This window comes from Myotis yumanensis, unplaced genomic scaffold, assembly GCF_028538775.1.
Source record: "Myotis yumanensis isolate MYYU_CA2020_CCGP unplaced genomic scaffold, mMyoYum1.0.hap1 SCAF_2, whole genome shotgun sequence".
NCBI classification, from domain to species: Eukaryota; Metazoa; Chordata; class Mammalia; order Chiroptera; family Vespertilionidae; genus Myotis; species Myotis yumanensis.
This window is the reverse complement of record NW_027223753.1, coordinates 100709757-100722434: the sequence shown is the minus strand read 5'-3', so window position 1 is coordinate 100722434 and position 12678 is coordinate 100709757. Positions and strand designations below refer to the sequence as shown.

The 12678-nt window shown below is 39.4% G+C and overlaps 1 protein-coding gene across 2 annotated transcripts in view; it reads left to right on the top strand.

Annotated features, from left to right (window-relative positions):
* The window catches only part of GCC2 (GRIP and coiled-coil domain containing 2), a 95821-nt gene extending 84345 nt beyond the window's left edge, over nucleotides 1–11476 (top strand). Inside the window, exons 20-23 of one of the 2 annotated variants that reach the window (XM_070405867.1) lie at nucleotides 957–1151; nucleotides 2189–2328; nucleotides 4405–4606; nucleotides 9608–11476. In XM_070405867.1, the coding sequence (XP_070261968.1) occupies nucleotides 957–1151; nucleotides 2189–2328; nucleotides 4405–4606; nucleotides 9608–9678 (608 nt within the window). In that variant the 3' untranslated portion in view covers nucleotides 9679–11476. Of the gene's footprint in view, nucleotides 1–956; nucleotides 1152–2132; nucleotides 2329–4404; nucleotides 4607–9607 lie in introns of those variants that run through there. The other variant, XM_070405868.1, reaches the window with a different exon arrangement.
* Nucleotides 11477–12678: the final 1202 nt, after the last annotated feature.

Genomic DNA, 12678 nt, shown 5'->3' with positions numbered 1-12678 from the left:
GAAAGAAAATGCGAGGCCACCAAGCCAGCATGTCTCAGTGGTTGGTCGTTCATCCATGAACCAGGAGGTCACAGTTTGATTCGTGGTCCGGGCACATGTCCAGGTTGTGGGCTCAATCCCCAGTGTGGATTGATCAATAGTTCTCTCTCATCATTGATGTTTCTGTCTCTCTCTCCCTCTCCCTTCCTCTCTGAAATCAACAAAAATATATTAAAAGAAAATGGGAAGTAACTTCATGGAATGGGAAATAAGTGAAATTTGAAGTTAAAAAACCTGGATTAGAATTCTGGTCCCTGACCCAGCTCTGAGACCCTGGGCAAAGTCATTTACTTTCTCTGAACTTCAGTTTTCTTGGGATTGATAATGTGATGTGTTTGAAAGTGTCTTACCAACCGTATGTTTCTATGCAAGTGTTCACTACCAGCAAGCAGGAGAGCCTTGCCCATGAATTAGTGCTGATTAGTTCCCTGTCCTGAACTCTAGGTTCTTCTTGCCTGAACACTGAGCAGACAATGGTAGGAATCAGTAGAGGTATAAGGGCAGTGATCAACAAGAACATTTGCTGAGCAGAAGTCAGCAAGTCTGTTGTGTCAGAAAGTATGCAGCCAGCTGAAATACCTAATCCTCAAAAATAGCTGGAATCTAGTTTTAGAATTTCTACCAATGTTGAGGTCTCTATGTTGTGAGCTTTGTGTTATCTAATAGTTTATCTTATCTAACTAGTAGTAATTAATTTATAGCTTCTGCTGAAATGACTTAAGTGTGGTTACAAGTTCATTTTTAGGACTGTTTTAGAAATTATTTTTTATACATCATTTACTTTTTATTCTATTTATTCAAATTCCTTGTCATCTGACATTCCTAGGATCATTTTAATTTTATTGTGTATCTCTGTTAATGCTGAATTTATCAATTTTGAACACTCTCTCACTTCCCCTTTAAAAAAAAAAAAAAAGGCCCAGCTTCTTTCCACCAACCTGTGAAGAACCTTCGAGAAAAGAGAAACACAGACCTCCCCCTGCTGGACATGCATTGTATAACCCGGGAGGAGGGAGAAGGGATGGAGACCACTGATACGGAGTCTGTATCTTCCACTGGCACTCACACACAGTCTTTAGAGCAGCTTCTTAATTCTCCCGAAACTAAACTTGGTATGTTTCTTTGTTTAAGTATGTTTTTATTTAATTTTACTGTCTTGTCTAATCAATATTACTCAAAATTACAAATGCTTTTATATCTACTCCAGTAAAATTTCTTTCAGTGTTCCACCCTTTTTCAAATGGAAAACTTTCCTGCAGGATGAAGGAAGAAAAAAATTGCTTAATTAAAATTAGTCCTGCCTAAGCTTGAGCCAGAAATAGATAGCTGGAAGTTCTAAGGTAGTATTACAAAGTATGATATTCTCTCACCATTCTAAGAAACAATTTTATTCCTCTCGATAAAGCAATAGTGCTAAATTTGCCTTCTTCCATATACTAGTGAAGTTGTGGTATATTTTTCTTACCTATAATGAATACTAACTAATGTTCACAGTTCAGGGGGAATCTGTCATCTTTCTGAAGTTTCAGGATCTGGAGTCCTTGATTATCCACAATCATTGATTATGATGTGGGTAGAGGCTGTACTCCTGGTTCCTTAAGTGAAGTTAATAGTGGTGAGATGGAAGCGTCACTATAGAGTAGCACTAGACCCTAGAATCAGACTTGGCTTTGTGATTTTGCCAAAATTACTTGTTGACGCTAAGCTTGTTTCAAAATTTGGAAAATTTGAATAATAATAACTACTCCACCTCATATAAAATTCTTGAGGCGCTCTGATATGAGTGATCAGTAAATGTTACTACTTCATTTATAAGTAAAATGACACAAGCTCTTGGAACATTAATAGATAGAAGAGGTTGAGTGATAAAACTAATAAAATGATTTATAAATAAAAGCCTAATAAATTGCAGAATTGGGGCTCATAGAACTTATGTGTAATTAGATTATATGCCTTACAACAGAGATTGTCTTTGTTACATTTAACATGTAAGTTTTTAACTGTGTTATGATGACTAGAGGAATGGCAAAGAAAGTGGACCTATGTAATATTGTAGGGCAAAATATCTGTACTAAGATATTTCTCTTATTTAGAATCTTCATCTGTAATCTTGATTTTGAAAATTAATTACTGGAACAACATCTTACAGAGCCTCCTTTGTGGCACGTTGAATTTACCAAAGAAGAATTGATGCAAAAGCTCAGTTCCACAACAAAAAGTGCCGATCACTTAAATGGTCTGCTTCGGGAAACGGAAGCAACCAATGCAGTCCTTATGGAGCAAATTAAGGTAAGGCTCAAAAACTGCCAAAGAAAATGCAATTTGGGTTTCTTGGCCCTCTACACACTCTTATCTAAGTTTAAAAATTCACAGATCAGGTGTATCCATAACATCTTGATTCCTAATGGTATTACATTCCCGAAATCAAGAAATATTAATTGCTTTTATATCTATTATATAAATACTATTTTAACTCCTACTTTTTCTAAGAAACGTAATAGATTTAGAATGTAGACATATGTTCACAAGTCATTATTCTACATGTACTTAAATAAAACTTAATGAGTATTTAAAGATAAACCATGGAGCATTTCTTATTCAGATTATTCTGCTATTTATGGCACTAAACTACTTTCCACAGATGGTAAAATAGCATAGGGAGTTTTTCCTCCTTTAAAGACACCAGAAATGTGTAAGAACAAGGTATATTGTGGAGCAGTTGAGGATTACACAAATTATATAGTCCACTCTAGCTCAATGGTATATAGACTCTCTAAATATTGTCATACTACTTGTTGAGTAGTTCTCATGAGCCAGGCCCTGGGTTTTTAACATTTAGCAAGCATAGCATTTAGTGAGAACCACCAGACCTTGAGACCCTTGTCCTTTCTAACAAAAGCACTGAAGAGAACACCTGAAGCTGTAAATGGTGGAGCAAAATTCCAACCCCTGCCTTTCCAAGAAACACATGCTTCTCTCTGTGCCATGCAGGACCACCAGTTGTCCTTGTCAAAATAACTTTTTTAATGCCAAGTTATTCAGTTATTTGCAGTACATCTATATATGTAAAAGGCTAATATGCTAAGTGTCCAACCATTTGACCGGTAGCTATTACACACATTGACCACCAGGGGGGCAGACGCTCAACACACAGGCATGGAAACATGGAACAGACTGATGAATCTCAGAGGGAAGGGGGGAGGGCGGGAAGAGATTAACCAAAGATCTTATATGCATAGTAGAGGCCCGGTGCACGGATTTATGCACCAGTGGGGTTCCTCAGCCTGGCCTGCGGGGATCAGGCCGAAACCAGGTCTCCACCATCCCCCGAGGGGTCCCAGATTGCAAGAGGAAGCAAGCCAGGCCAAGGGATCCCACCAGTGCATGAATCCGTGCACCGGGCCTCTGTTTAAATATATTATGACATCCCATCACTAACTATTTTAGTATGCATCTCTATTAAAAAAAAAAAAAACATTTTCCCACATAGTCAAAATATTATCACATCTAACAAATCACTAATCCTGTGAACCTAAGTGACTATTTATATTTTTATTTCCACAAATATACATTCTCATATGATTTCTTAGACCTTATTGTCACTTTTCTAAAATGGCCCTGGGTTTTAGGACAGAGTTGGCTAACTTTCCTGGACTAACCTATAAAATGATGAACTAAAACAATATATATTTTTTTGTTTCAACCCAGAAATATTCCTCAAAGACTAACATTCTACCATCTTCTTCATATCTTTTGCTCCATTTTCCTTGTATTTTAGATTATCTTGCACTCCAGAATTTTCACTCTATCCTAAAATCGACTTTATTTTTGGTGATATGCTGTTCATCATGTAAACATAGTTTTACTGTGTGCATCTTAACTGCTGGGGGTTCTGGGAGCAGGGCAGGGAAAGGGGTTGGTGGTGGATACAGATGTTCACTCAGCCCCTGCTCTTAGACTGGCTTGCACTCCTTAAAATATGTTTAGCAACCCAAAGCCCTGAGCCCTCTGGCTTAGTTTCTATAGAGAGTACACAGGTAGAGGGAACATCTGGTACTAACCTACATAGACTTTATGTAGTCCTCAGTTTCCATGGTAACCTGTACTTCTGAGGCAGGAGATTCTCTGTGTTTCTGTGGGATCCATTCTCTCCTCTTTGTCTCTGGTACTTGGTCAGCAGCTGGTCTCCCATTTTCTGGGACTTTCTTGATATTTCTTATCTACATTTTTCTCCTCTCCTAGGCTCTCCATTATTGTCATTTTGGGGGCATGACAGGGGGAAGAGAAGAAAAATGCATTTGTTCAGTCTGCCATGTTTAACCAGAGCTCCTAAAACCCACTTTTAAGTCATTTCTCTAATACTAGCTTCTCAAAAGTGAAATTAGAAGACTGGAAAGAAATCAAGAGCGAGAGAAGTCCGTAGCTAACCTGGAGTACTTGAAGAATGTCTTGCTACAGTTCATTTTCCTAAAGCCAGGTAGTGAAAGAGAGAGGCTTCTTCCTGTCATAGACACAATGTTACAGCTCAGCCCTGAAGAAAAGGGAAAACTTGCTGCAATTGCTCAAGGTATGTGAAGCAAAGTCTTAAAACTTGTTTTATGACTTACACTAAATGTTGTCTCGTGGTTGAGACTTTGTGTGTATACTTAAAATCTTTTTCATAACACTATGACTTAAAATTATAACTTTTAAATTTTGTTTATTGATGTTTCTCACCCTCTCCCTCTTCCTTCCTCTCTCTAAAATGAACATATCCTCAAGTGAGGGTTTGAAAAAAAAAAAAAGACACATCAGAATACATTGAATTTAGTAAGAATAAGAATTATTTCTTGAAACTCTCTAGGTATATGTATGGATATTGATTATTTGTCTGACTGTCAGTTCCTAATATAAAATGTCTTTTTTTTTTTCCTATGGGTTTAGGTTACAAATATTTGAGAAGCATTAGTTTAGGGAATAAGGTAATCCAACTCTGATAAGTGACATTAAAATCCTTATGATAAACACCTCTTAAGGGCCCAACTTGCACCCCAAGCAAGTGTTATGAGCTCCTGGTTGCTGCCTGTTACATCTCTATACAGTGGGGCCTTGACTTACGAGTTTAATTCGTTCCGTGACGGAGCTCGTAACTCAAATTACTCGTATGTCAAATCAAAAAGTGAACGAGTGAGACATGTGATGCTGGGCTGATGTTGTGGCGTTCACTGTGACGTTCGCTGCGCCAACTAGCGGTGGGGTATCTGAAGCTGGCTTGTAACCCGAATTTTAGCTCGCAACTCAAAGCAAAAAATCGGCCGAGAGACGGCGTGTATCTCGAAAAACTCGTTAGTCAGGACACTCGTAAGTCAAGGCCCCACTGTATAAGTAACACAACATAAAGTGCCACATTAGTCCCAAAAATGTGACATGAAGAAGACACTGCTGAGAAAATATTGTCACTCTACTTGCAATGTAAATGTTAACTCAGCTTGCTCCCTGCTTATCAGATCCCAGCACAACTCACAGATTGCAGTCTACTTGAGATACAACTTGTGATAAATTAGCTCTGCTCTCCAGATATGTTAATTACATAGTACTTCCCTGTGCAAAACTGGAATCTCAGCTCTGCTGCTCTGGCCAGAACTAAAAGTTGCTTCTGTACATCTTTACTCCCTAACTAGGTTATCATTTACAGAGCTGTATATTGTTACTTATATACCAAGGTCCAACATTGTGTACACATAAAGAGGAAAAAGTCCAACAAACACAATGGGGAAAAATGCAAAGACTATCATAAGCTTTTTTTAATCCTCACCTGAGGATATATTTTTATTGATTTGAGAGAGAAAGAGGAAGGAAGAGAGAGAGAGAAACATCCATCAGTTGCCTCCACACACAGGGAATCGAACCCACAACCTGGGCATGTGCCCTGACCAGAAATCGAAACCTTGACCCTTCAGTGCACGCTGACATACTCACTATAAGTGCCTGGTTGGATCTGCAGAGGCTATAGAACCTTATCAGAACAGAACAATTGCTCAGGGCAAGAGCAAAGGCTCCATATCTTAGCATGGCTCTGCTCTGGTTATTTACTTGAGATGAATAGCTGCCAGGAATATTGACAGAGCAGGGACATGCCAGATCTGAGAACACAGATTGAGTTTTATTGTGTCACAAGACCTATACCCAGAGTATATCATTTATTCCAGATGAACACACAATAATCTCTGCATTTTGTATTGGGAAATGTGTACAGTCTCCTAGCTCTCATTGTTCCTGGGAGCAGAGCCACCTCCTCTGATGGGAGAAAGCAGAGTCAGTGCCCAGTTATCCATCCCTAAATAAAGAGCTTTCTAGAAGTTCTTCTTTTTTTTTTTTAAATATATATTTTATTGATTTTTTACAGAGAGGAAGGGAGAGGGGATAGAGAGTTAGAAACATCGATGAGAGAGAAACATCGATCAGCTGCCTCCTGCACACTCCCCACTGGGGATGCGCCTGCAACCAAGGTACATGCCCTTGACCGGAATCGAACCTGTGACCCTTCAGTCCGCAGGCCGATGCTCTATCCACTGAGCCAAACCAGTTAGGGCATAGAAGCTCTTCTTGCAGATTGTGAAAGACAGACTTCTACAAGGCCTCCTGCCCCATTAATCGCTCCTCCATGTATCTGTGCCTTTATGTAATCCTCTCCCCTTAAATGGCCAGTAACCTGGCCTGGTGACTCATTGTAGCCAGTAGAATATAGCAAAAGTGGTAGTATGTTACATATAGGTTGTAAGAGACTGTGACTTCTGTCTTGCTAGCAGACGCTCTACCTTTTCCACTTACTCACTTTATTGGCACAAGCTGCCATATTGGAGAGGCTCATGTGGCAATGAACTAAGGCCATCCTTCCAGCAGCTCTTGAGGAACTGAGTTCTGCCATTTTCTGTGACTGTGAAGCAGATCCTTCTCCTTTGTTCCTTCATGTGAGAGCCTGTCCCTGGAAGATGCCTTGATTGTAGATATTTGAGAGACCTTGAGACAGAGGACCCAGCTAAGCCATTCCTGGACTCCTGCCTCACAAAAACTGAGTGACTAAATATATTTTAAGCTGATAAGTTTGTGGTAATTTGGTCTATTGCAGTTCATAACTAATCCTATATAATAAAAGCCTAATATGCCGAACCGGTTTGGCTCAGTGGATAGAGCGTCGGCCTGCGGACTCAAGGGTCCCAGGTTCGATTCCGGTCAAGGGCATGTACCTTGGTTGCGGGCGCATCCCCAGTGGGGGGCGTGCAGGAGGCAGCTAATCGATCTCTCTCATCGATGTTTCTAACTCTCTATCCCTCTCCCTTCGTCTCTGTAAAAAAATCAATAAAATATTTAAAAAAAAAAAAAGCCTAATATGCTAAGTGTTCGGTCATCCATTTGGCCATTCAACCAAAGTGTAATATGCTACTAATATGCTAAGGCTGCTCAACCACTCACTATGATGTGCACTGACCACCAGGGGGCAGACACTTGACCAGTCAACCAGTCGTTGTGACGTGCACTGACCACCAGGGGGCAGAAGCTCCAATCGGTTAGCTTGCTGTTGGGATCCGACTGATCGGGACTGAGCGAGACGGGCTGGACACGCCCTGGAGCCTTCCCCGGTCCCTCCCTGGCTGGCCAATCTCCCATGTCCTCCCTGGCCCTGATAGTGCAGCAGTGGGGTCCCTCAGCCTGGCCTGTTCCCTCTCGCAATCTGGGACCCCTCGGGGGATGTCAGAGAGCCGGTTTTGGCCCGACGGCAGAACAACCAGTCGCTATGATGCGCACTGACCAATAGGGGGCAGACGCTCAATGCAGGAGCTGCCCCCTGGTGGTCAGTGGGCTCCCACAGGGGGAGCACCACTCAGCCAGAAGCTGGGCTCACGGTTGGTAAGCACAGTGGTGGTGGCGGGAGACTTTCCCACCTCTGCAGCAGCGGTAAGGATGTCCGACTTAAGCCATCAGTCAGACATCCCCCAAGGGCTCCCAGACTGCGAGAGGGTGCAGGCCAGGCTGAGGGACCACCCCCCCCTCTTGAGTGCATGATTTTTGTGCACTGCACTAGGCCTCTAGTACATGAATAAAACCAGACAATGAACAGAAAAAGAAATGAAAGTGATGTGTAAACTGTAGAGTTTTTCCATTTAAAACTTTGAAAATGCTTCTCTGAATGAGACCCAACTGTACATATATGTCTGAAAACACAGAAAGATGTCTGGAAGGGTACATGCTAAATGTAATGATGGTTGCCTCTGTGGAGGGGAGGGGAGGAGTGAAGGATAAGTTAAGCATACCTTCACTGTACAGCAACAGTCCCATTCCAAGATGTTTAGAAAACCTATGTCTACACAAAGAAAAACAGAAAACTCATGAACATATTAAAAACCACTAAATTATATACCCTAAAAGGGTGAATTTTATGGTATGTGAATTCGTTCACAAATTTTTAAATTAAAAACCTAGGCACAGCCCTGGCCAGCATGGCTCAGTGGTTAAATCCTTGGCCCATGCACCGAAGGGTCACGGTTGGATTCCTGGTCAAGGGCATGTACGTGAGTTGCAGGTTCTTTCCCCCACCCTGCTCTGGGTGCGTACAGGAAGTAATCAATGGATGTGTGTCTTTCACATCAATGATTCTCTCTCTGTCTCTCATTCTCTCCCTCCCTCCTTCCCTTCCTGCCTTCCACTCTCAGAAAAAAAAAATCAATGGGAAAAAATATCCTGGGGTGAGGATTAGCAAAAAACAACAATACCTGTGCATAAATGTTTATAGCAGCTTCATTTTTTTAATTTAAATTCTTTATTGTTGAAAGTATTACATATGTCTCCTTTTCCCCCCATTGACCTCTCCCCAGCCACTCCCACCCCCAGCACATGCCCACTATAGCAGCTTCATTTTAAATTGCTAAAAACTAGAAACAACTCAAATATCCTTCACTGGTAAATAAGTAAACAAACTGGTGCAGACACACAATGGAATACTACTCAGCAGTAAAAAAAAAAGAGTGAACTGATACACGCAGCAGCATGGATGGTTCTTGAATGAATTGTGCAAGTGGAAGACGACTATAAGACTCAACAAGACTATATACAATGTGATTCAATTTATATGAATTTCTAGGAAAAAACACTGTAAGGACAGAAAACAAAGCAATGGTTATAAAGGAGTAGCAGGGGTGCTGGCAAACAAGCACGAGAAAACTTTGACACATTATACCTTGGTTGGGGTGGTGCTACACTTAAAAGGTTGAATTTTACTGTAAGTAAATTATACTTCAATAAGCCTAATTTTTAAATGATTAAAAAACAGTTGTTTGGGGTTTGTTTTGAGGTTTACCATAAATTGATTGGTTTTAGGTTCTAAGTTATGTAAAGGCTTCTGTTTTAAAAGAATATAAAAAGTTACTTTTATTTTCAATAATATGTAATGGCACTGGAGACTTTATTTTGGAATTATCTAATAGAGAAAGACAATAAACAATAAATACTGAAAGTTTAAGAACAGAAAGATTCGTAACATCGACGTATGATATGAGAAGATTAATACTTTTTTTTTTTTAACTCCCCAAAGGTGAGGAAGAAAATGCTTCCCGTTCCTCCGGATGGGCATCCTATCTGCATAGCTGGTCTGGACTTAGATAGATGGATGGAAAGAACATTTTTTATTAACCAAATGGAATCCATTTGGCAAAAATGGTTCACATATATTGCTGTTATTCTTTCATCAAAAAGTGTGTGTATATCCATATCCACACATGTTTGTACATATATGTGCACATATACAGGGGTTGGCAAAAGTACGTTTACAGTTGTAATACAAATAAATAATACAAGAATAAACTGTGTTTCATGTACTCATAGCTGAAAGCCTACATTTACCCACCCCTGTATCCTGTATTTAAAAGTCTCAGCTTAAAGTAAAAGTACAACAGCCTGCACTGTTGATACCAGTCCACAGCTCTTTGATTCTGTGATCACCCACGCATGCCAGGTGAAAGCACCAAGAGCTCACTCCGTTCTCTAGAACCTCAGGACCTGCCTATTTCTGAGCAGTACTGTGAATGTTAAAATTAAGCGACATTTTGGTATCATATCAGCTGGAATTTAGGCTTTTAAAATATTACACGAATATTTATTGCAAGGTCGGGCTGGTAGATTGTAATTAGCTATAAATAGTTAAAGAAATTTGTTAATTAGAACATGAAGGAAAATGCTTTATTGTTAAAGTTGGTTTGTTTATTACAGGACTATATGTTAAATATACTACAGTTAATATGAGACTAAGTTAAAATACAATTTATATAGTTATTTACTTTAAAATTAACTGATTTTTTTCTACTCTAAAGTAAGTTATATCAAAACTCACTGTGTTGTCAAAGCCCTTTATTGGCTGGTATAACACTGAATGTGAGTAGATGGAACCACCACCTCACCTTGGGCTGATTTCATGGTGTCTCTCCAGGCTCTTGTTACAGCTCAACTACTTCTAAGCCATGAGTCTATTTTGAGAATTCTCTCCATCTCCCCAAATAAAAATTTATCAGAACAATGACTGTATTACTCGGCATTTTATCAAATTATGAAACTGGTGCTTCCCATGTTTCAGCAGATAATGTTATTCTGTAAGTTTTCCATTGGAAGGATTTAAGAGACACCCCTTAGAAATCCACAGTTCTTTTTTTTTTTAATATATTTTATTGATTTTTCACAGAGAGGAAGGGAGAGGGGCAGAGAGTTAGAAACATCGATGAGAGAGAGACATCGATCAGCCGCCTCCTGCACACACCCCACTGGGGATGTGCCCGCAACCAAGGTACATGCCCCTGACCGGAATCAAACCCGGGACCCTTGAGTCCGCAGGCCGACGCTCTATCCACTGAGCCAAACCGGTCAGGGCCACAGTTCTTCTTAATAACTCTATATGGTGTTATGACTTGCTTTTGATGCCTCTGAATGTATTTTATTGACTACAAAAAAATTGTGTTCTTAAATCATAAATTTGAGAATTCTATTTTTAATATTTGTTACAGTATGTTCTATGAAGGTCTCTCTTGAGCTTTTCAATTTATATTCTAATTTTCACTCTCAGCTGGTGAACTGACTTGTACTTTGGTTACTCAGAACATTGGCTTCCAATTTAACTGAAATGTGATGCTGACTTGTTGAGTCATATATCTATCTTCCCTCCTGTTTTAGAACAGAACTAACTAGTGAATGTATTAAAGAAAATGCATCTATTTCAGAGCTGACTTTAAAAGATTAATTTTTTTTTGACTTTATATACTGTGAATATAAGTATGCCAACAGCATACAATGAAACTGTAATAGTATTTAAATAAATCCCACTTTCTCTTTAAGTCTAGGCCTTTTTTAAGTCTATACACTTGTTTTGAAATATAGTTTCTGCTTATGAATGTAATAACAAAAATACTTTTTTGCATGATTAAAAAGTTATTACTTTGATTACAAAAGGAATATTCTTTCATGATTTTAGCAATGAGAGGAAATATAGTGATTATTTTAATATTTCTATTAAATATGTTTATATATTATGTTTTCATGCTTACTCTTTCTTTTAGACACTGTCTCTTAGGGTTTTAAATTAGTTTATTAGTGGGAATTGCAAAGTCCTTAATGACCATCTTTAGACAGTTGGGACATAGAATATCAGGTGCTTGAGAGAACAGAGGTCAGCCTTTTGGTACGTGATGTGTAGACCGAGGTGCCTTCGTGTCTGACAACCATCTTACACCTTAAACTGCAAGCCTTGCTTAGCCTTTCTGTGGGCACTTTAGATTTCAGCCTCTCTGTGATCTAAGGCATCTTTTCTGTATAATGAGTTTTGCTTACACTCCAAACAGTATAAGATCAAGAATTATATTCCTTTAAACAAACTTTGGGAATTACCATACATTCTTTTATACAAACTTTGTCAAATGTGTAACCAAACTACACACTAGCAAAGCTAAGTCTTGCTAAAGGCCCACAGTGCTGTGTGTTCTTTTTACACCTCACGTTAATTGATTATGTAGCTGGAAATATATAATATTGAGTGTAGCGTTTTCCATAAAGACACAACTTTGGTACTGGGTGAATGGTACAACACACAAAAAAAGTGAGAAACCACAAGGGGGTGCACCAAGAAAGCATAAAAGATGTGGAGACAAAAAAACATGACAGAAATGGAGGATATGGAGCTAAGAATCGCAATTTTGAGGGCTTGCCATAAATTTGTGCAGAGCCTCACGAAAACTAATGAGACCCTCGATGCTACGATAAAGAAATTAGAAAGTAAGCATACACGGACTGAAATAAAGAATATTATACCCAATAGCAGACCAGAGGAGCTCAAGAATCAAACCAAAGATTCGACAAAAAACACCCAATTGGAAAAGCAAAATGAAAAAAGAATCCTAAAGTGTGAAGATAGTGTAAGGAGCCTCTGGGACAGCTTTAAGCGGACTAATATCAGAATTATTGGCGTGCCAGAAGATGAGAGACAACAAGATATTGAAAACCTATTTCAAGAAATAATGGCAGAAAACTTCCCCCACCTGGAGAAAGAAATGGACTTACAGGTTCAAGAAGCGCAGAGAACCCCAAACAAAAGGAATCCAAAGAGGACCACACCAAGACACATCA